Source organism: Erithacus rubecula, assembly GCF_903797595.1.
Source record: "Erithacus rubecula genome assembly, contig: SUPER_Z_unloc_5, whole genome shotgun sequence".
Classification (NCBI taxonomy): Eukaryota; Metazoa; Chordata; class Aves; order Passeriformes; family Muscicapidae; genus Erithacus; species Erithacus rubecula.
The window spans coordinates 1,091,444-1,112,424 of NW_027635819.1; the positions used below are offsets into that span (position 1 = coordinate 1,091,444).

At 37.4% G+C, this 20,981-nt stretch overlaps 1 protein-coding gene across 2 annotated transcripts in view; it reads right to left on the bottom strand.

The window, feature by feature from the left end:
• Positions 1 to 13,399: 13,399 nt before the first annotated feature.
• CEP120 (centrosomal protein 120) overlaps positions 13,400 to 20,981 on the bottom strand; it is a 38,378-nt gene continuing 30,796 nt past the window's right edge. For both annotated transcript variants that reach the window (XM_079331611.1, XM_079331610.1), the window contains exons 20-21: positions 16,141 to 16,286; positions 13,400 to 15,462 (exon numbers count right to left, since the gene is read on the bottom strand). In XM_079331611.1, the coding sequence (XP_079187737.1) occupies positions 15,225 to 15,462; positions 16,141 to 16,286 (384 nt within the window). In that variant the 3' untranslated portion in view covers positions 13,400 to 15,224. The remainder of the gene's footprint in view (positions 15,463 to 16,140; positions 16,287 to 20,981) is intronic.

Here is a 20,981-nt window from a genome sequence, read left to right on the forward strand (position 1 = left end):
AAAAGCAGCTCCTAGGGATCACAGGGAATTGCATCTTCAGCTCATTGCGATGCACTGATTTCTCTTCTTTTGGTCAGTAGTTCAGGAAGGTGCCTTTTAGTAAAACTAAGTATGTTTGTCTTGTGAAAGCATCTACAGATTCGTGATTGCTGCCCTCTGGTTTCTTCTGTTTTTTTCTGTTTTGTGGTTGTTCTGTTGTTTCTTTGTTTTAGTGGTGTGGGATTTTTACTTGGAATTTTGTTTTTGAGATTTCTTGCTATCTTTATACTTACTGAGCTTATGTATTTAATTTAAACTTGGAGATATACACTAAAAAACCCAACCTACTCCTGTCCTCTAATGAAAGCCCCCAAGTTTGGTGCTGTGTCTAACATTCATAAGAGCATTCACTGTGCTGTGAAGATAGAGACCTTATCAACCACAGATGAGGTATCTTCTGCCAAGAGTCCTTAGGAAACCTCTCAGAAGTGCTGACATAGATCAGACCAAGGGTTGTCTATGAGAATTTCCTAAAATAACTCTGAGGACTCTGAAATATTCAGCTGTTTAAGGAGGTATTATTGTTTACTGCTTATTTTCTGTATTTGTTCTGCTAGGACTGTTAAGCACCCATTTATTTCTCAACAGGAATGCTCTAGGATCCAAATTAATAGAGTAGGATATTGCTGTACTAATAATGCAATAGGATTTCTAGGTTTCTCCTTAAAAGATGGCTGGTTCCAGCCATGCAAAAATCCTTCCCACTTGTGTCTTTGGAAAAGTATAGGGAGATGTGTTTCAAGCACTCTGCCAGTGTGATTTACCAGGGTCTGATCTGATTCTTTCCTCATTTTTTCCTGAAATTCTCTACTTGGCACCAAATCATCAAGGAATCTCTGAGCAAAAGATACTTTTACTTCTTAAACCAAAGTGCTAGTTAGGCTGGTAGCACTGAGCAATCAGCCTGGCATCTGTCATCAGCCTGGACTGCATTACTTGGAGGGATGGGAACCACTGAACACATTGTCTCATTCTTACCCAGGTATGTAAATTTACAGGCTCTGTAAATTCCATGGTTTTCACCCAAGCTGACATCAAAGTATTTTGGCCTTTTCACACTAACCAAAACATAAAGGGTTCTCCTAGGAGCTCAAGCAAGAGTTTGGAGGGATGAGAGGTGAGCACTAGAGCTGCAGACTTCTGCTGCAGCCCAAGAAAAGTCATATTACTACGAAATCTCACTGTCAGTCACAAAAAACTTTACTCTCCTCTGTTCCTGGACAGGATGAAAAATACATCAGAGAGGAACTGTGCACTATCAGTATAAAGCAACAATAGTGGGCTTTGAAAACCAAATATCACCTGGAGCCACACTGCTTAAACACATCCTGGTGATCACTGCGTGGTGACACCATCTCCCACACTCTTCACCTCACCTGTGTGGCACCCAGATCACTTTGGCACTCAGCCTTTGCTCTGAGTTTTTAAGAAGATGCAAAGAAGTAAAAATAATTCACCTCCCTCTCCAGGAAACCAATTGTCACTGAAGAGGAAAAACCCAAGTCGAGAGCACCCTTCCAAGTGAGTTATCAGTGCTGAACTGTGCGGGCAAGGTCTTTGAAGCTGAAACCTTTTAGTCTAACAAAGAATAAATGAGACTGTCCCAACAACACGCCATCTGTTTAAAGCCAGCTGTGCACCCGAGTACTTTCCTAAATAACAGATCTTAAGGAGGCTGATATTGGTTGAAAGAGCCACACACTGATCACAAGCATATTCTGCTAACGCAGTATTTATTCTCTCCTTGAATAAAGGAATGTTTGTTATTAAATGAAAGTTATGTTTAAACTTCGGTGATGGGCTGAGCTGCTGCCTGCTGTTTCACACTGGAAAACACATTGCATGCTTACCTGCAGTACTGTTCTCTCTAATTGATTCTTTCCTAAAGGTATTTCCCACTACTCCTCCTCCTTCCTTTGCTCTGATTAACAATCGTAGCATGATCTCATCAGGCCTCGACAAGTATTGATGGGCACAGTATCATGAGGCTAATAAAGTGTGTTACCCAGTATTTTCTGGTGACACATAAAAACTCCCTTATGAAAGACACAGGAGACAGAACATAATATAAATGTTTTTTTAGTAATAGCAGAGTACTGTGGACTGTTCAGTGCAGGGCATGTTTTCTAATAGAGCTCCATGGGGCAGCACTGCCCAACCACATGATGGAGGGGGGTGGGGATGAGGGTAATAAGGGACCCTCCTTTTATGCAGCCAGAACAGAAGGCACAAGGTCAGGCAGGACCCAGAGGACTTTAGTGGAAAGAAAAACCCTCAGGCACCTTCCCTGAGTGCTGCCCCAGCACCTGAGCAAAGCCCTCTGAGAACATCAGCCTCCTATGATGTTATGTGCACTACCTCTGCTCGCTGCTCCTGTCTTCTTTCTTGTGCTGCCCTTTTAATTCACATTGCCCTATTAATATAAGAACATCATTAGAGCACAGTATTAAACATTTGCTGTGCGACACCATTCCTTACAAAAGGATGGATAGAAACATGCATCAGCAATTTTGTTCCTTCTCCTATTTACAGTTATTCCCTGAGCATCTGTCAAACATTAAGGGTAAGAAGGCTAAATTATTTTCCTCTCTCTGCCATGCCATGAAACTGGTGTCAAGCCCAACAAAGCCACATGAGATGAGCACAACTTTGTCAGTTCAAGGCCAAAGCCAAGCCCTGTTGTCACCTCTCTCTTCACCTGCTGACCACTCTGGACTCTCAGCTGCACTGAGGCTGGTGGATGCTGGCTCCCACCACGGGGAAGGGTGATGGGGCAGCCCTCCCAAAGACTGGGTGAGTACCTGGCTTCTCTACAGGTGCCCTGTTTGCTCCAGCCTCCTTGGGGCACTGTGCTTGGCAGTGGTACACTCATGGAATCCTGAGGGAAACTGGGCTGAGCCACTGTCCCCACACTCGAGTTCAGGATGAGACTCACAGACACATTTTGCAGGTAACCCCCTGACTCAACTCTCCCCTCTCTTCATTTGCCAGTGAAATGATGGCTTCTTACTTTTAAAAAAGTGTGGATTCTGAAATTCCCATGTTGAGAGTTAGGCAGAGGAGTGTCACAAGGTAAGCAAATCTGGGGCTTGCCATTCTTTTAATGGAAGAAAAAAATTCAGCAAGTGGTTCAGCAACAAAGAAAATCCCTTTTTGAGCTATCAAGCCCTCTTTCTCTGTGAATGCCTCACCTCCTGCATGGTCTGAACATAAACTTTGCCCAGCACACTCAGGGTAATCTTTTCACATCATAAAACTTATAATCCTCTTAAAGTGGTTTCGTAGGGTTTGAGGTATGATGCACTTATCAAATAACTGAAACAAATAAATCAGCTTATTTAGGCTGTGGTCAGTGTGTGTGCAGCTCTGTGCGAGCAGGGAGGAAGCCAGTGCCATACCAGCATTTGTATACATTAGCAACAAAGCTGTCTGTGACAAGCTGTCCTCTGCACAACTAAATATTTAGTTGCATATCATAAGTAACTTCTTAAGTGATTAAAGAGAGAGGGTGCTCTCTGTCCGAGCAGCCGGCAGGCTGGGGAGCAGAGCCCTCGGTGCGGCTGCGCGGTTTTGGGAAGGTTTGCCAAGGTTGGGAAGGTTTTGGGAAGGTTTGCCAAGGTTGGGAAGGTTTTGGGAAGGTTTGCCACGTGCAGACAACCCTGGCTCTGGCCAGGGGTGCACGGCCTCAGACACGCTCCTCTGTCACCCTTCTCTGCCCAGAAACTGGCTCCAAACTGGCTCCGGGTGGATTTCTTGCATATTTGTGCAGAGTTCAAGTTTTCAAATATTTGTTGCTGGCTTTTATTGGTGTTAGGGCAAGGTTTATTTTTAACATGCCTGTATTTATGGATTCCCGTGCTTGCATATTTCTTGCATGTGCAAAATTCAATTAATGAAACAACTTCATGTTGAAAAAGTATAGAATAGATGTGTCCTGTTTGAAATAAAGACATTGTGGAAAAGACATTCATAAATTCAAAACTTATTCATTTGTATAGTTTAACTTCTAACAATAAGCTAGAAAAGCCACGCTTAACTTGCGCCCAGTATGTTTTCCTGTGTGTAAAATTAAAACTTCCTTCAGATGGCTCAAGAACCATCACAGCAGTTCTCACTTAAAATGTTGTGGTTGTTGGGGTATAGGCACATGCTTAACAGTGTCTTGTATTGGATATTTCACCTAGGGAAAAAGAGAAGGAAGTCAGCCTGCCATAGGGATAAGTGCTGAGTTTTTCTGTGTGGGGTTCCCTCCTCTTCCAATGCTTTCTGCTGCTTCTCTGCTTCTCCTCTCCAGAAGATATTCCAGCTTTTACTTACTCTGAAGAGGAAAACTGCAGAGGCAATTTAAACTATTTTTTGGATTTTGGACGCCTCTTCTGTTTCAGTATGTGCCATGTGCAAGCAAAGGGCAGACCAGGATCAGGCCATTATCCCATGTGGATGAAGTTTGGAGGGTTCTGATCATTGCAGCGTCCTGCATCCCTCAGGATATGTGAGTGCCTGATGTGCTGACACATTATCGTGTCTCTAAACTGTCCCATCCCTCCCTCAGGTGCCTTGGCCACAAAGGATGCTCCAGCTCTGCCAGGGCTGTCCTGGGCACCTGGGCATTGTGCAAGAGCTGCTGCAGGGTTTGGGAGTAGCTCTCATGGGGGGAGCAGTGGCCCAGCACTCCCCATTTCTTGTAGAGATGTTTGTTTATACTCAGATACTGAAAATACAAAACAGTTTCAGCTAGCAAAAAAAATCTACAAGAGCTTGCTCTGCTGTTGATGGCATGGAGGAATTTTTAAGGCCTGCTTCCACTAGCAACATCTCAGAGTTTGCTATTTGTGTCTGGGAGAGCAGCACAATACAAACACCAGCACCATCAGCTTCTTTTCTAGTATATGTTGGGTTAATATGAAAATTAAAGCTCAAGTAAATATTTACCAGAAAGTAATTTCAGTCTGTCATGAAAATAATCTACATTTATAAGTTATCTAAAGTGAGCCATATTAGCCTCCAGCAGCTCTAAAACCATTATGAATTATTGAATAAGTAATCTTTTTTTTAATAGTTATTGACATAATAAATATATTTGCTTGAAAACATCCGGAGCTGCATAGGCATAGAAGTATTTATGAGCCTGTGCTCTTTGCAGCACTGTTTTACAGGGTGCTGTCAACAGTGGAGCATAGAGGGTTTCACCTCTGGTGTTCTTGTCAGGAGATACAGTGCTTCTGACAGCCCCATTTCTGCAGGTCTTCAACTTCATGGACCACAAAATAAATAAAAAATATCTAGGTGAAAATGGTGTGACTTAATTTACTTTTTTTTTTTTTTTTTTGATGGTTAGTTCTTTAGTAACTAACAAATTTACCTTAGTCCAGCAGTACTACTAGAGTGACAAAGGGCAGCTCAATTAACCTTAATTTAGTAACAGAGAGAGCTTGAATTAACATTAATTTGGCAAGAGAGAGCAGGCTTTGAATTGCCACTGGGTCATCTCTGGAGGAAATAAACAATTTATAGAGTTTCAGGCCCAAATGCACTGTCAAGGTGATGGGAGGTTTGTCAGGCAGAGTTAAAAATTTTTGCATGCAGCACCTGGGGAGAGGGACAGTGCCTGCAGTCACATCAGAAGGTGCCACTGCCAAAGACACTTTGCTAAGGGTTGGGTGGGACCTTCTGTGCCACAGAACACAGGATCTCCACGGAGGAAGGTCTGCTGGAACAGCACTGAGATGCAAAGCAAAAGGCACTGTGTTGGGAACTGTGGTGTGCCCACACCATGGGAGGTGCCAGTCCTGCTGGGGATGTCACAGCTGAACCCTGCCCTGGAGCCAAACCCTGGCATCTTCTGGGACATCACAGGCTCTCCTCTGGAGCATTCCAGGGTGCAAAGTACCTGCTGGAAGAATCTCCTTCTGAAGTAAAAGCGGCATCATATTTTTACTTTAGGTAGTAAATGTATCATCAATGGCTCTTAAATTTCCCAAAGTGAAAAAATTAGCAATCAGTAGCCATGAAATCACAGAAATGATTGCTCCTGTGAGAAAAAAAAAAACCCCACAACCAAACAGCAGCACGTTTTAAAGAGTGCTTGTCCCTGGAATGCAAGGCCAGACAAAGATTTAGCCTCTTTTTAAAAAAATTTAAGTCTGGTGGAACATCACATCAAACCTCAGACACTCACAACAAATCAGTCTTTATTCAAATGTGAAAATTTAGGCATAAATTGCTGGCTGCTTAGCTCTCAAAATAATGTCACACCACAAGAAATGTGATATTTTGAAGAGAAACAGGAAAAAATTTATCAAAGTTTTTGTTATTATTGCATTATCCTCCTGCTTGATCTACTAGCTACAGATACTTGGTGTCTGCTTAAGTGCTTTCCATTCTTCCCATAAGCAAATTCTAGTTGAAGACTATATATCATTTTGCTCTTGATCACTGCTAGACTCAGTACCTCATTACAGCAGACCACTTTTTGAAACTGAGCTATAGCCCAGATAAATGATTGTATAAAGTTTTAAATAAACATACAACATTTATGTTATGTTGTTTCTCAGGGATGATTTATAGTCATTTTCTTCATCCAGTCCTGAGCTCTGGACATAAAAGACACTGAGCTCTCTGCTGTTTATCCAAGCTAAATCCTCTGTTTGTTCTGCATAAGCGTTCTTGATTCTATAATATATTGCAGGCTTTAGCTTCAGGTTTATTCCCTCTGGGATGGTGGAATTAGATACATTAACTGACAAAGATAAGGTAGGGACATTGTAGCTTAATAGCCATTAAAATAGATACTGTGATAATAAAAATGGAGTTAGAAAAGGGAGTCAAGGTTGTGATATTTTAAAAATACATATTGATAAGACTTACATGAATAAATGCAAGATTTGAGTAATCTCTGTAAGAAACCCTCAAGAGATGGGAGGACTTGTTTTAGTTGGGGTTTTTTTTTCATAGGCAGAGAATTAGAAGATATTGTGGACCAGATTATATGTTGCCTCTTGTGTCCCCAAAGAGAGTTTTGTTTCTTTCTAAAATGACTTTCTGTAATCTGGCTGCTGAGCCATTGAAGTACTGCTCTGTCCTACAGAAGAAAATCAAGAAAGCACCATGAGATAAGCAAGTTTCTCTGCCTGAAAAAAAACCACAACAAACCTCTGTGGATTCTTTTTACTATATTCCTTCTTCTATCAGCATATTTAAACACATATACACCTTTATTCAAACCACATAGGTTAGTCCATTTCCTTCATGCTGCTATTCTTCATTGCAGTTCTTGTTCCTCTGTTGAAAAAGCAGACAACACAAAATGCCTGCTTTATCCTCTGCTCTCTGTTAGCATAGAGCAAATTTTAAGCTAAGACCACTAAAAGATTACTTGGATTTTGGCTTAGGATCAATTCTTACATTTTTGTGTTTAAAAAAAAAAAAAAAGTGTTAGCATTTTAAGACCTAATGCCCACAACAGTGGGAAGATTTTAAGAATTATAGTCTTTACTGTGACATACTCTAAATCATCTCTTAACACAGTATAAAAGTTAGCTAGGGTTTTAAAGGCCCTAGATGGACTATCATTTTTTTCTAAGTCAGGATTAACTGGTGTGTAAGTAACAGACTAGGTGCTTTCACTGCCAAAAACTATCTGACTTAAAGTTTGAATCTGGCAGTACAAAGAGGAGCCCTGCCTGTATTCATACAAGCTTGTTATTTTGTGGTGCATAAGTTAGTATGCTGTCCATGCTCTGTAAAAAATTGCATTCCATAAAGCATGAAATGCCTTTTTATCTGAAACTTGAGTGGAAAAATAAGCAGCAAATTAAACACAAGCACAGCCTTTTCTCTCTTTGTTGCTGTTGTTTTATTCTACTAGCATTTATTTTTGCTAAGATATTCTACTTTTAGAGTGGTGAGTTATTTCCAGGAATAATGGTGTAGGTGATGTGAACAACTTACTAAATGAGCGTAGAAGGAAAGGCAATAAAGAAAACTCATGAAAACCCTCCGACCTTTGTGAAAGATTGCTTGAGTAAGCATAAAAATTATCTTTAAAAAGCAAACAAACATTTAATGTAGAGTGCTCTTTAAATAATAATTATTTGATCAAGATCGCTTGATCAATGACAATAATAAAGTAGCACATAATTTCTCTGCATGTTTAATTATTAAACTTTTCTATTATTCACTGTAAAAAACCAGTTCGGTTAATTTGTTTGGTACAGAAATCTGCTATTCTCATCATCATGTGGTTATATTTGATAACAGGAAAAGGAGAGGAGGGGAAATAAAGAAAAAAAGGTGTGTGTCTAAAAGTCCACTCTGGCAAAGAAATGGGAATTTCTTGTCACACAGGGATGGCGAAGGTTTTGTGAGTGACAGTAAAGGCACCTTTTCCATGTGATGGAAAGTGCAATAATGCAAAGTCACCTCCTCCCCCCACTGTGGCCCAGCAACCCCTGGGATTTTGTACAGAGCTCCAGATCAGGATAGAGAATTTGTGATCATCTCATGGGCACAGTCACATTTGGCACGTGGGCAGTGGCCTGCTGATTTCACAGCATTTGAGAGTTTAGATAAGAGTTGGCCTCCCCCCACCTTCAAGATTCATTTCCAGAAGCATTTGTTGCATTTGTTAGGATAATAGGAATTTGCTTTTATTAGTATTTCAATACTAATAAGTCATGAAATGATTTTCCTATAAAAGTTTTCACTAAAATCCTTGCAATTACTTATTTACTCAATAAATGGGATATGGCAAAAAACGCTTGACCTTTTCTTTTTCAAATAGCTGTAACAACCAAGCATTAACTAGCTATTCATCAAAGCATCAGTATAATGAGGAACCACCTTCATCTTACCAAGAGAGAAACAAGAGCAAGTAGTACTCTCTCACAGCAGTAAAAAAAAAATCTTATTTGGGGCAGACCCAAAACTTCAGATATTTTGTCCATCTTCCTGCCATCATCAAATAATTTTATTCAAATAATGTCTTAATAAAAAGATTAACCTAGCTTTTCAGGAAAGCTGCAGCCTTAGACTCCCTTAACTTCCCCAGAAATTAGAGTTATAAAGAAGGATTGAAGTAATGTTTGCTTTTTTCTAAAGATTTCAGGTGAATTGGTAATTGGCAAGAAGAATGAAAGAATGTTCTGCTTTATCTGCTATAAAAGAGCAAAGTAAATAGCTTGTACTCATTTGCTGAAGAAGCATCTCAGTAGAAGCCAGCATCTACCCCTTTAAGGGCATTAAGACAACTGCAAACAACACAAATAGCTGGAGTTTAAAGCAGTTTGTGAACCACTTACACAGAAAAGCTTTTCCCACATTATTCTCATTTTGCTGATAGGAAGTGAAAGCCTAGAGCCCTGTTTAAGATCACTCAACACCCCTATAACCAAGATGGGCAGAGTAAGCACAGACTTGGCGTCCAGTCCTCAGCCTACCAGTGGGATCACCTTCATGAGTAACTCAGGGGAGATTTTGCAATGCTGCACAAAGTACTGCAACACAGGCTAAGCTCTTGGTCAGGATGGCAAAGCATTGCTAGCCCCTTGCACAGTGTTTGACAGATAATGGCTTTTAAAATGCACTCCTGCTAAGCCTACCTATTTCTAATTAGGCACTTAAAAGCCATCTGCCTTGATGATGATACAAGTAAATTAAATGGGATCAGTAGTATAAATGATGTATCCTCAGGTAAAATTTTAGGAACATTTTAATGATTTGCTGTACATATGCAGCAAGAAAATAGTCAGACAAAAAAAAATAAAAAAGCCATGTGTTCTGCAAGATGTATTAGGACAGGACAGGAGGTAAAACTCACTTTAGAGACATATAATCATGCTGCTGAGGTGTGAAACTTTTTCCACAGACAGCAGTACCGTCTTACAGAGATGTACCTACCAGTTCCCTAGTGTACAGGTATGTTCTTGCTTCTGATAGTCTACATTTTGCTTTTTATTTTATTTTATTTTATTTTGGATTATTAGCCCTTTTTATTCAGTCCATTATCAGAGACTCAGGAGAAACTAGTAAGTTAGAGTATTTAAATTGTTGCATCCATATTCAGGTAAACTGCAGTAAAAAACATTATCGCTATGGAAACATCAAAAATGCTATCTAGACCAAATATGCCCTATGCCTCTCCTGAAGGGCTCCTGGAGCAGTAGGTAGGCTCTATGCTTTACACCAAATGCACACTGGTATTCATGAGAACATACCCACAGTGCTGGCTCTAACAAACTACTAAACTATGTTATTCATTTGGATGAGAAGCATCATGTCCACTTTTTATCTCACATGAATGGGACACAACTTTGGCTGTGTCCACCCTTAATTATAAAGCAAGTAGCAGCTCATGGTGCCTTCCAGCCCTGATCTGGATGACCTATTGTATTACAGTAAAAAGCAGCCTTTTCAGGCAAACATACTGATAATCTGGTGTCTGTACAAGAAACATCTCTTCACATGAGATCAATACAACTATTTTCTGTACCTCCAGATCAGAAAACCAAACCAAAACACCACCCTCACTTCTGCTATCAAGCAAATACACAAGTGCTGAAGATTTACCATTACCTCTTAAACGCAAATTTTATGTAAAAAAATATTAGCTTGATTGCCTGCTCCTCAAAACCCTGGTGATTTAATTTTGCTGTTCTATTTATATCTGCCTCTGTAAGCCAAAATTTGTTATATTCACCATACATATCTTCACAGTTTTTTTCATTGTGCATTTAAAGCTATGAGGAATGTGTGGTAACTGCTGAAAGACTATTAGGCTGTGGACTGTTCTCCTGGACTCCATCTGCCCCAGTAAGCCTACTCTAAATTTTGATGCCATATTATTTTATCAATGCAGTTATGTCTCATTAACTGCATTAAAATTTTTTGATCAAACACCCAGCAACACTATACTTCCATAACCATCTACTCGCTATGTATGTTGTTAGAACAAAACTTCTTGTAGCAATACAGAAATTGCTTAAAATGCTGTCAAACTACCACATGTTTTTCACTTGGAAAAAGGAGTACTGGACTACAAAGCAAGGGACATCACTTTTCCAGCAGCATTATTAATGGGGACTATTTTAGTCTTCAGTGACAGAGAACGACACGCTGCAGCATTTTTTCAAGTTCAGAATAGAAATAACTAAACTCGCAAGAATTAAATTACTCTGCATTAAAGCTGCCATGGGGTTACTGTACATTTATACATCAGAAAGTCAGTAAATTATTTTTCTATAAATTAGTCTCTCAAAGATGATTTTTTTTCCCCTTTCTGTTCTGAATGCCAAACTCCTGACTGCTTCTCCACTACAGGGACTTCATATCTGGATAGCCGACATCTGTAAAAACATTTCTAATGAAAACACTACTAATACAACCCCCTGGAGAAACAAATGAAATGAGATCTAAGTATGCAGCCGCCTTTCTACAGCTCTGTCTTTAACAATAGCGAGGCTAGTGCTACCCATCCAAGCCTTGACACAGGTCATGATCATTTAGGCACAGTAGTAGCAAAATAAATAATTGTGTAAATATGTTATAACTGGTATAAATACTCCAGTAGCACTTAGAAGATACGATAAAGGACTTCTGTTTTTAGCTGTGCATTAAGGTTTATCTCGGGGGATGGAAGGGAGAGGCATTTAAACTGCAATGAAGGAGAACTGCAGATTGAACACTTGAAAGCTCAGTGCCAGATACAACAATGCTTCTTTTCTGCAACAGCAGTTTAGAAAGTGTATTAGTGTTAAAAGTGTTGGATCACTGATGAAATATTATAGAAACAGCAGTAAGAGATTCACTCCAGAATAAAAAAATACTATAAAGATCAGTAATATGTAACTATAAACTTACATAATTCAGATCCAAAGCAAAACAATTTTATTTCTGAAATAACTGGACATTTTTTTTTTTTAAATATATGTATAAGCATTTCACCGCTTTAATATGTAAATAAGAATTTAGACACAATTTTTCTGTGAAACAGCCTAACCAATTATCAGGGGGAAAAGGTCTATTCCTTTGTAAGATTTCTCAAATCCTAGCAAATGTTCCATATCAAACAGGTTTCCTTCCCTACATTTAAACCCATAGTAAGTAATTTGAGGCAACGGCAAGTCCTCACCACTGAAAGAAAAGTTAATACATAAAGACACAGGGAGGAATCCTCTTCCCCAAGATCATAATGAAAAAACTGTTTCCAAATGCCCCAATTTCAAAGTGGACTAATGCTTTTGCTAGATCAGACTGCACAGGTTCAGGCCATAACCAAATTTTCCTTACTCAAAGTGAACTGCAAGTTCTGAGCCCAAATCCTAAGGCAGATGAAGCTGGAACTGATTTGGCATGGAACTGACACACCCACCACCCGGGTTCACAGAAACATTTCAGCAAGAGAACTTGTTTTGAAGTAATTCCATCAGCATCCCTAGTGACAAAAAGAAAAAAAAATCAATAGTACTTTGCCAGAATCTCAGGAGGATATAGCACCATTTTCTCTGGCCTATGGAACCAAGACTGAACCTGCAAACACAGGTCCCACTTCCAACAGCCTTTTTATGCAGGGTAAATTAAAATGGGCTTCTTATCCCGTGCATCTGGCTGAAATTACATTTCTTGTGCAATGAAGAGAGATTAAGATAAAAATTTTGAGACATTTCTGATTAAACAATGGCATTTGGTTTTTCCACTGAATAACTAAGCTCTGAAATGGCTTTGAGACAATAAAAAGGCAAATGGAACCCAACAAAAATTTTCTTTGAAAGAGAAATATTGAGCTCATGTCTGCAATACATATCTATTACAAACATGTATTTTGCTTCTGGACTACTTCAGACTGAAGGAGAGACAAATTATGCTGGAAAAAATTAAATTGAAACATACAGCTCAGATTATCATTAATTTCCTCATTCTAATACAAACAATGAACACTATGAGTAATGATTATAAAACAAAACAAATATTTGACATAAGTTGTTTTAATAATCATAAAATTAATGCTTTGCACCTTGTAAGCTGTGATCTTTCAAATGGCTAAATGGATGCAAATAACCTAAATTATGAAGTTTATAAATGTTGTTAAACAAGCATGCTGTTTAATTTACTCAATACTTTGATTTGCTAGAAAGAAAACTCAAGTTCCTTTTAAAACATGCAGCAACATGATTGTAATTTTTTACATGCCACAAAAGAGACTCCATTAAAAATAATTATTAAAAAAACCAAAAAGTTAAATTAACTTACATTAACAAGTTTTTATTTTATAAATTCAAGCACTAAAATCTGTAATGACTGAAAAATGTAAACAAAACTATTAGCTCAAATATGTAGTTTAAAAATAAATGCAAAGTCCTTAATATTTACTTGAAAATCGAATTTTATTTTATAAAACAATACACCTAAAAAGTCATAAAATACCAGTTCAATAACCAGCCAGTTACAAAAATTTACTCAACACTGTCTTTGCAATATTTAAGTCTCAGGCACCCTCCAGTGTCTAGAGAAGAAACTACACAAGCATTTGAAGAAAAAAAGCCATGAACAAGTTTTCCTGTCAAGACAGAAGCTCCCTGCATCATTTACAAAATTGCATATAACCTTATATCAGTGATATGACACAGCATCATGTAAAAAAGTATTGCAAATTTGCATTTCATGGATTTCTATGGGATTTAAGAGGGTGATATTTTCTTTACTAGTGGAGAGAGATTTCTAAGCTCACTACTTAGAAAAATACATTTACAAAAGTCTTACGAAATCTGGTATTGAGAAGTATTCAAGTATTCCTCAGGGAATATGATCTCAATATTTATACAGCTTGTTTGTAACTTTTCTAAGCAGTCTAAATGAATAGTTTATTTAGGACCTACACTCATGGCAAAGACGAGGACAAAATGCATGGAGAGGTAAAGCCAGGTACAAATACCCCTCCTCCCATTTTATAATTAAAACCACAAAACAGGAAGGTGACATGTATACAAGCCTCTCTATGAAATTCACTATTTTATGCAAAATCCCCAAACCACTACTTTTTCCATTGGTATCTTCATTCATTCTGAAAGTAATAAATCTAAGATGATTTTTGTACTTGACATTCAAATGGAAACACTTTTGACTACAAGACAGACAAGAATGCCTATTGAATGGACAGTGTTAAGTAAGTTAATGTTATTTAGGTAAATCCACCAAACCTAACGGAAATGGAATGAAAGCTGGCAAACTAAAGGTTTTCAATTGCAATTATGCACAAACTAACATTAATTGTAGATTTCCCCCTTGCACGCTGTTTGTACTTCCACAATCCAACAAAACTTTACATATAATTTAACTGGTAATGAGATAACATATTTTGAAATACATGTTAGGTAACTTGAAAGTGGTTACATCCTGATTAAAAAAATATCTTGACTTAAAAAAGCTCTTGTTTTATGTTTGTTTCAGTATTATGGCTTCAAGTATCTTTAGGAATTAATACAAGAATGCATGTATACTTCTGAATGTCTTCACCCTTATGGTATACCCTTACCAGGATATGTGCAAAACTGCTGGGGCAACCCTGCACAATCAAGATAGTTAATTACTGATTCGGCTTCAGTTTCATACAGTTTGATTTTTTCCCCCCTCACACTCAAAACCTTGTTGCTTATTTACTGACTGCTTCTTTTTGCAAAGAAGCAAAAACTTACTACTTTGCACTTAGTAAAAAAATTAACATTGGGTACTTTAGTTCAGTCCAGAATTAAGAGTTTTGTCAGAGAAAACAGCTCATGTAATTTTGCCCTAGTATAGCTGAAGAGATATTTTTTAAAAACTGAATGAAATCATAACAATATTGACTAAAAACCTCTTAGAATCAATACTAAAACTGTTACAAATAAACCTAGTCAGGGTGTTGCAAAAAGAAACATTTCAGAAGAGGGTGCACAAGATAAATAAATTTACACACACACAAGCACACACAATTATATATATATATATACGAGCATAAAAACATTAAAAACCAGTCATTATCCCCATAAAACTTACAACTGTGCTTAACTTGACATGTTGCAAATATTTACATTGACTTCAAAGAGAGCTGACCATAATGTGCAAAACAAAGCATGATGTTACATATTTCGCAAAGTACTATAGGCTTATAAAAGTCATTCCATTCAGATTCCGGCTCTAAAAACTTTTTGCTTTTAAATGGTAATGTTCCTTTTTGCAATAGCTTCGCTGATTTGACGATCAAGTTCACTGACAATATGGTCTTCATGATTATAGACTCCTGTTCTCAACAGGGTATCCCTCTCCTCTATCAGACGAGAAAGATAATCATCTGTATTCTCATTTAGCTTTCTATAGGGAAGACTATCCACTTTATCAGAAGAATTATCTCTAGCATCCTGCAATTTCTTTCTCTCTTCTTGTTGTTTTAGCCTGATATTGATAAAACAGAAAGAATTAGAGAATATTAATCCCCACTTTGAATGTCTTTGCATTAAGTCTTTAGTTTATCTACTGAACTGCTAAGTAAAATAAAGAAATCTACAAAATGTAAAAAATTACTCTGTCTCTAGGGAAAACAACTACACCTAAAAGAAATACTAATATAATACTTAAACATTAACAAAACCTTTTATCTGTGCATATATAACTATGATATTCACTGTCAACACTTTTGCTTGATAATGTAAACTGCAATCAAATTAACAGGGTAAAACACACAAAACTAGTGCAGACAGTTTTTGGAGGACAACATTAGATAAATTTAAAATTTTAATGTATTCAGAATAAGAATAAAATGCACCTTATTCTTTTCTTAACACAGCAGCTGTGCTTAGAACTGAAGGTTTAAAAGAGAAAAAAGCTTGGTGCTATATATCTATGACTTTAACAAAAAATAAAGGTGGTGTTAAACATGGATTTTCCTACACTGCTGTACTGCTGCATTTTACAAATGTCCAGTCTTTACCCAGGGGACACCAAGTCGTGTTTTTCCACCGAACTGATGGCCAGTAATGGTTTACTTGTGTATTCTACTGCTTTGAGACTGACAGCAAGAAAAAAAAAGGGAAAGGGGACAGTTGGGAGGAATATTACAAATACTTTTTGTACCTGTTAAGTTCATTTCTGATATCCTCTAGCTCTTGTCGGTCTGTTTTCCCCAGCTCTTTTTCCTCTGCTGCCAAATAGCGCAACCTCATGTGCTCCAGCTCTTGTTGCTGCTTTTTAAGGTGAGCCATTGCATTTTCCTGTTCACGCTGAGTGGGAAAGGGTGAAGACATAACTCAGTTGACTATGTGATTACATGTAAAAGTGCTAATTATAGCAACAGAGCAGAACTTTAGGAATGAAATCATGACAATTACATCTCCAGGGGTCTTAGAAATGTAGGAGTTAACAATGTCTTAGTTAGTGATATCTATAATGCTTAAGATTAGTGACTATCAGCATCACAGTAAACCTGTCCAGGCTGGATCACCTGCAGCACAAGCACAGATATCCTCCCATTAACAAAATAGCAAAATTATTAACAAAACCTCTTACTAACTCTGGCTTAAGTTGGTAGACACAAAACTTACAATTCTGGAACTGCTCGAGCTACTGAGATTTACTTCTCCAGTATATGGTATATGAATTTTTTCCTTTTATTCTCAGAAAATAAAAACTAAATAGCTGCAGGAAGCTTCTATTTATCAGCCCCATAGTGCCTAGTACATAAGCTTGAAGAACTGCTTTTTAAAATTTTAACTTGTAGTTAAAAAATAAGCATTGGAAACAAAATTCTGGCAAGGTGTGCTTTCACATTTGTACAGCACTATGTAAAAGTTCAGATAATTTATTTTTTCGATTTACTGAAATCAGTCTATCCATTCTAAAAGTTGGTTGGCTCTAAATTTTTAAGCTCTATACAGATATTTAAAGAACTAATGTTTGGATCCACTACCACTTCATGACATTAAAGTAGTTTAGTAAACGTGGTCCTCTCTCCCCTTTATCACTTTTTCCTCCCAGTCATTTTCCATACGACCTTGTGCACTGAGTACAGTCAGCCTAATGCCCAGAATAAGACAGAAGACCTCAAGCAGTTAAAAAATAAGACAGGAGGTTACACAAACATCCTGGATCTAGGCATATCATGAAGTGCAAGTTTATCTTTGCAATTCTGACATTGCTTTCATCTGGAGTGTTTGATTATGTTAATAGAATCAGTATAATATTTATAATGCAGGTAAAAAAAGGTAAATGTTTTTGTTTGGTATGTGTAAGCATATTATTTATACAGTCAACCTCATAAAATTTTAAAGAATTTAATCGGGTAGTTTCCTGAATTCCAGCTGCCAGCATTTTAAACACTCCCTGTTGATGATCAATAAAGGGCAAAAAAATCTGAATTTCAAAAGAAATTGGTATTAAAAAAAGACTTTAACTGTTAATGTGAACAGACAATGCAATAGAGAAGGGTGCCACAAGAAATCAACCTTAAATACTCTAAAAAATTTGTTTTTATACTATATTCAATACACTAGGCAGACAAATTAAATGTTAGAACTTCAGTGAGACAGGTTATAAATCCTGAAGAACATCTTGCTAAAGAGATACATACTAATAAAAAAACCAGAAGCAGGAACCCTGCCAAAAAGTCTACAGCTGATAGATGACTGAAGCATAAAAAAAAGCACTTGGTAAGATAAGGCCATAGTCCTTCCTTCCCCATCAAGAATTCATTGCAGAAGAGCATTCCCATGTGAGAGAAACCCTTTTTTATGTGGGAAAGAGTTGAAGAATACTATAACAAAACCTGTTCTGCTTTAGCCTGAAAATAATCTACAAATACATACAGTCAATATTAAAGCAAGTTACTACAGAAGTTACTATTCAGAATTTTCAAGAGCTTTAAGGAAATTCAAACAAAAAGTTGTGACACTGACTGGAAATTAGTCTTAATCCTTCACTAAAACTGGTGTTGACACTACAGTTTTTCCATTTTTTATTTTATTATTTCTTTAAACAGGGGCTTTAGAAATACCCAGAAAGTACCAGCAGAATTTAACTTCCATAGTGGCTGAACTAGTTGAAACCGTAACTAAATCCAAACTTGGAGTGTATGGGTAGATCAGGCAGAACGAATCTAGCTTTTATAGAAATGTCACTCTCCCTGCTAATCTTAAACTCAACCAAACACCACACTAAAGAAATCTCCTACCAAACACACAACGAAGCAGTCACAGCTAAAAATACTCCCAGCTGACTCAGGGTTTGTAACACCAGGGAAAGCACAGCAATTGATCATCTCCACAAGAGCAAGAAGGTAACAGCAGAATTCCACAAGAATCTACTCTTCAACATATCCATAAATGAAAAAATCCCTATGCAAGTTTGCTGCTGATACAATGCAATTCAGTGCGGAAAAAGCAGAGGAATAAAGAGTGGGATATTACAGAGACAAAAATGAAAAGGAAACTTTCACTTATGTCCATTAAAGACAATAGTCTGAACTGGCTCACAATGTACTTAACTGAGTGACTGGGGGATGCTGGAAGCTATTCAAGATATCCAAGATATCTTGTTTCTAGATCTTGTGCATCTACTGCCAGCCTCTGTATGGACCAGACTGACATCTCACATCAGTGCACTAGCTGAGTCTTTCCCATCCAATGAAAGCATGGCTGAAACCTCAAAACTAGGAATATTCCAATTAGAGACATGATTCAAGTTACTGAAAGAGTGGAAATTAATCACTAAACAACATACTTGAGCATGCTAGAAGTTTTGAATTAAGGCAGACATCTATGCTTGAAAAAAATAAAGCAGTACTGCTGAAGTATTTACAAGAAGAGGCAGAGAGTGGGTTTTGTTGGTTTTTTTTTTCCCTAAAACCCCAGCAAATATCACAACATTATTCTCTGGCTCCCAAATACGTCTGTTGCCAATAGGCAACAGTACCCAGACAGTAAAGCTATATTTCAAGTATAAAACAGGCTACAAAGAAGAATGGAATAAACAGGCAGTGAGGAAGAATGGAATTATCATAATTATTTTGATAGTTGAAATAATGTTTATTTTGCTAAATGCAGGTAGTAAGAAAAAACACTGAACATGATCCTGTCTTAAGCAGGTTGCTACAAAACCAGCTCACCTTCAATTAACAGAACAAGTACATATACTGATAGTCAATCTGATTACCTCAATTACATAGAATCTAAAAGTATCAGGACAAGCAAGTATTTACTTCTTCTTGAGACCATCAATCACTATCCTCAGTGTCCCCATTCAATTTCCTAAGCTAAATCCTTTACAAAATTAAGCAAATTAAAATACCTCTGTTTCAGGAAAAAAAAAAAAAAAGTTGTGACTAAGACCTTAACTCAAACACGAGACCTAAAATTTTGAGTACTGTAAATCTCCTTTGTGAAGTCCTATTTAGTCTCAGGGGAGAAGCCCTTGACTTGTATATGTAGAACAAATCCAGAAATTTCTAGTTATCTGTCTTTACAGGTAAATAATCCAGAAAATCTGCCTGGTGATTAGCTACTTCTCCAGATTTGACCACAAACATAAGAAACAGAGATACCACTGAAATAGATACAATATACCTGCATATCCAAATTGTGGCTTTGAATTTAATGTCTAGTACATCCTGGCTTTCCTGTTGACATTATCTAACTGCAGAAAGAGTTTTGAAAGACTCACAACAAATTATATAATATCATTACAAGAAACAGACTTACCTGTAGGAAAACCATCCTGTTCCTGTGGAGGATGAGACTGACATTTTCCTCTTAGGTGATGTCAAAAATTCAGCACTTTTATACAAGAGAGGACTTTTAATTGCCATTATCTCTTTTACCAGCCTTTCAACCCAGGCTGATTTGCAATACAATCATTTTCAGTCCAATAAATTTTTTTGCAGATTGTAAGACAAGAATTAATTTTACAAAACTCCTTCTGCAATTCAATTTATTCATGTTCTCATTGTCTCATTGAGAAGCTGGGGTATGAATCTTACATGAATTTGGCAGATGTATCTCAAAAATTGTATGAGAGAATTAATTTTGCAGGTACATTGTGCAAAAATTGACCAAAAATTAAATATTGCAAAACCAATGTAAAACAGAGTAGCATTTGCTATTAGAACAGCAATACTTTCATATAAACACAAATCATCACATAGTTGTGACTACACTGAATAGAAGCCTTCTAAGCCAGTCCTTCAGTTTGTGAAGTATATTACTCGGATCAATGAGAGAAAATTTTGAAAGTGCTCTTCCACCTGCATTGCAGAAGAAAGGCATAACCAACTGCATGCTGGCCAGAAGCAGCATGTGGGACCACAGGCTTCATGATATGTTGATGAGTTACTATTTGAGGCAGGAAAGTTCAATCATTCATCCATTTCTGCTGTCCAGCAACATGTTCACGACGGCAATCTGAGAGCCAAACAGCTTTTTTTTTTTAAGACTAGCTGATAGCAGAGGTATATGTTAGAAGAAGTACATGTATTTAAGGTGAATAGAACAATGTCTGAAGCTCAATCAGACCAGAAAGAGAACACACCAGTCCCAATGCTTTTGTATTGACCAGACATTATTTAATAGAATAGTACTTCATGTCCTCATTGAACGAGTTCATTATGGAACCACAACTTTAAGAAATGTTTTAATGTCTAATTAAACCAAGAAAAAGACAACATAGAATCATGAAGAAGCCAAGGACAGATGAAGGAAAAGCAAGGCTTTTCTGCAAAATCCTTTGTTCAGTTCCTACTCCTTTTGATATTTTTCTCTGGAGAAAAATTCTATCAAAAAAACCCAACAAACACAAAACCAACCAAAACCAGTGTCACTAGTGAGCATGCTCTTTGCTAAGGATAACAGCCCTAGATTCGTAGGGAAACAAGATAAAATACACTGTATGCTTAATTCTTGTTTTCTTAATAGAGGAGAGGAACACCT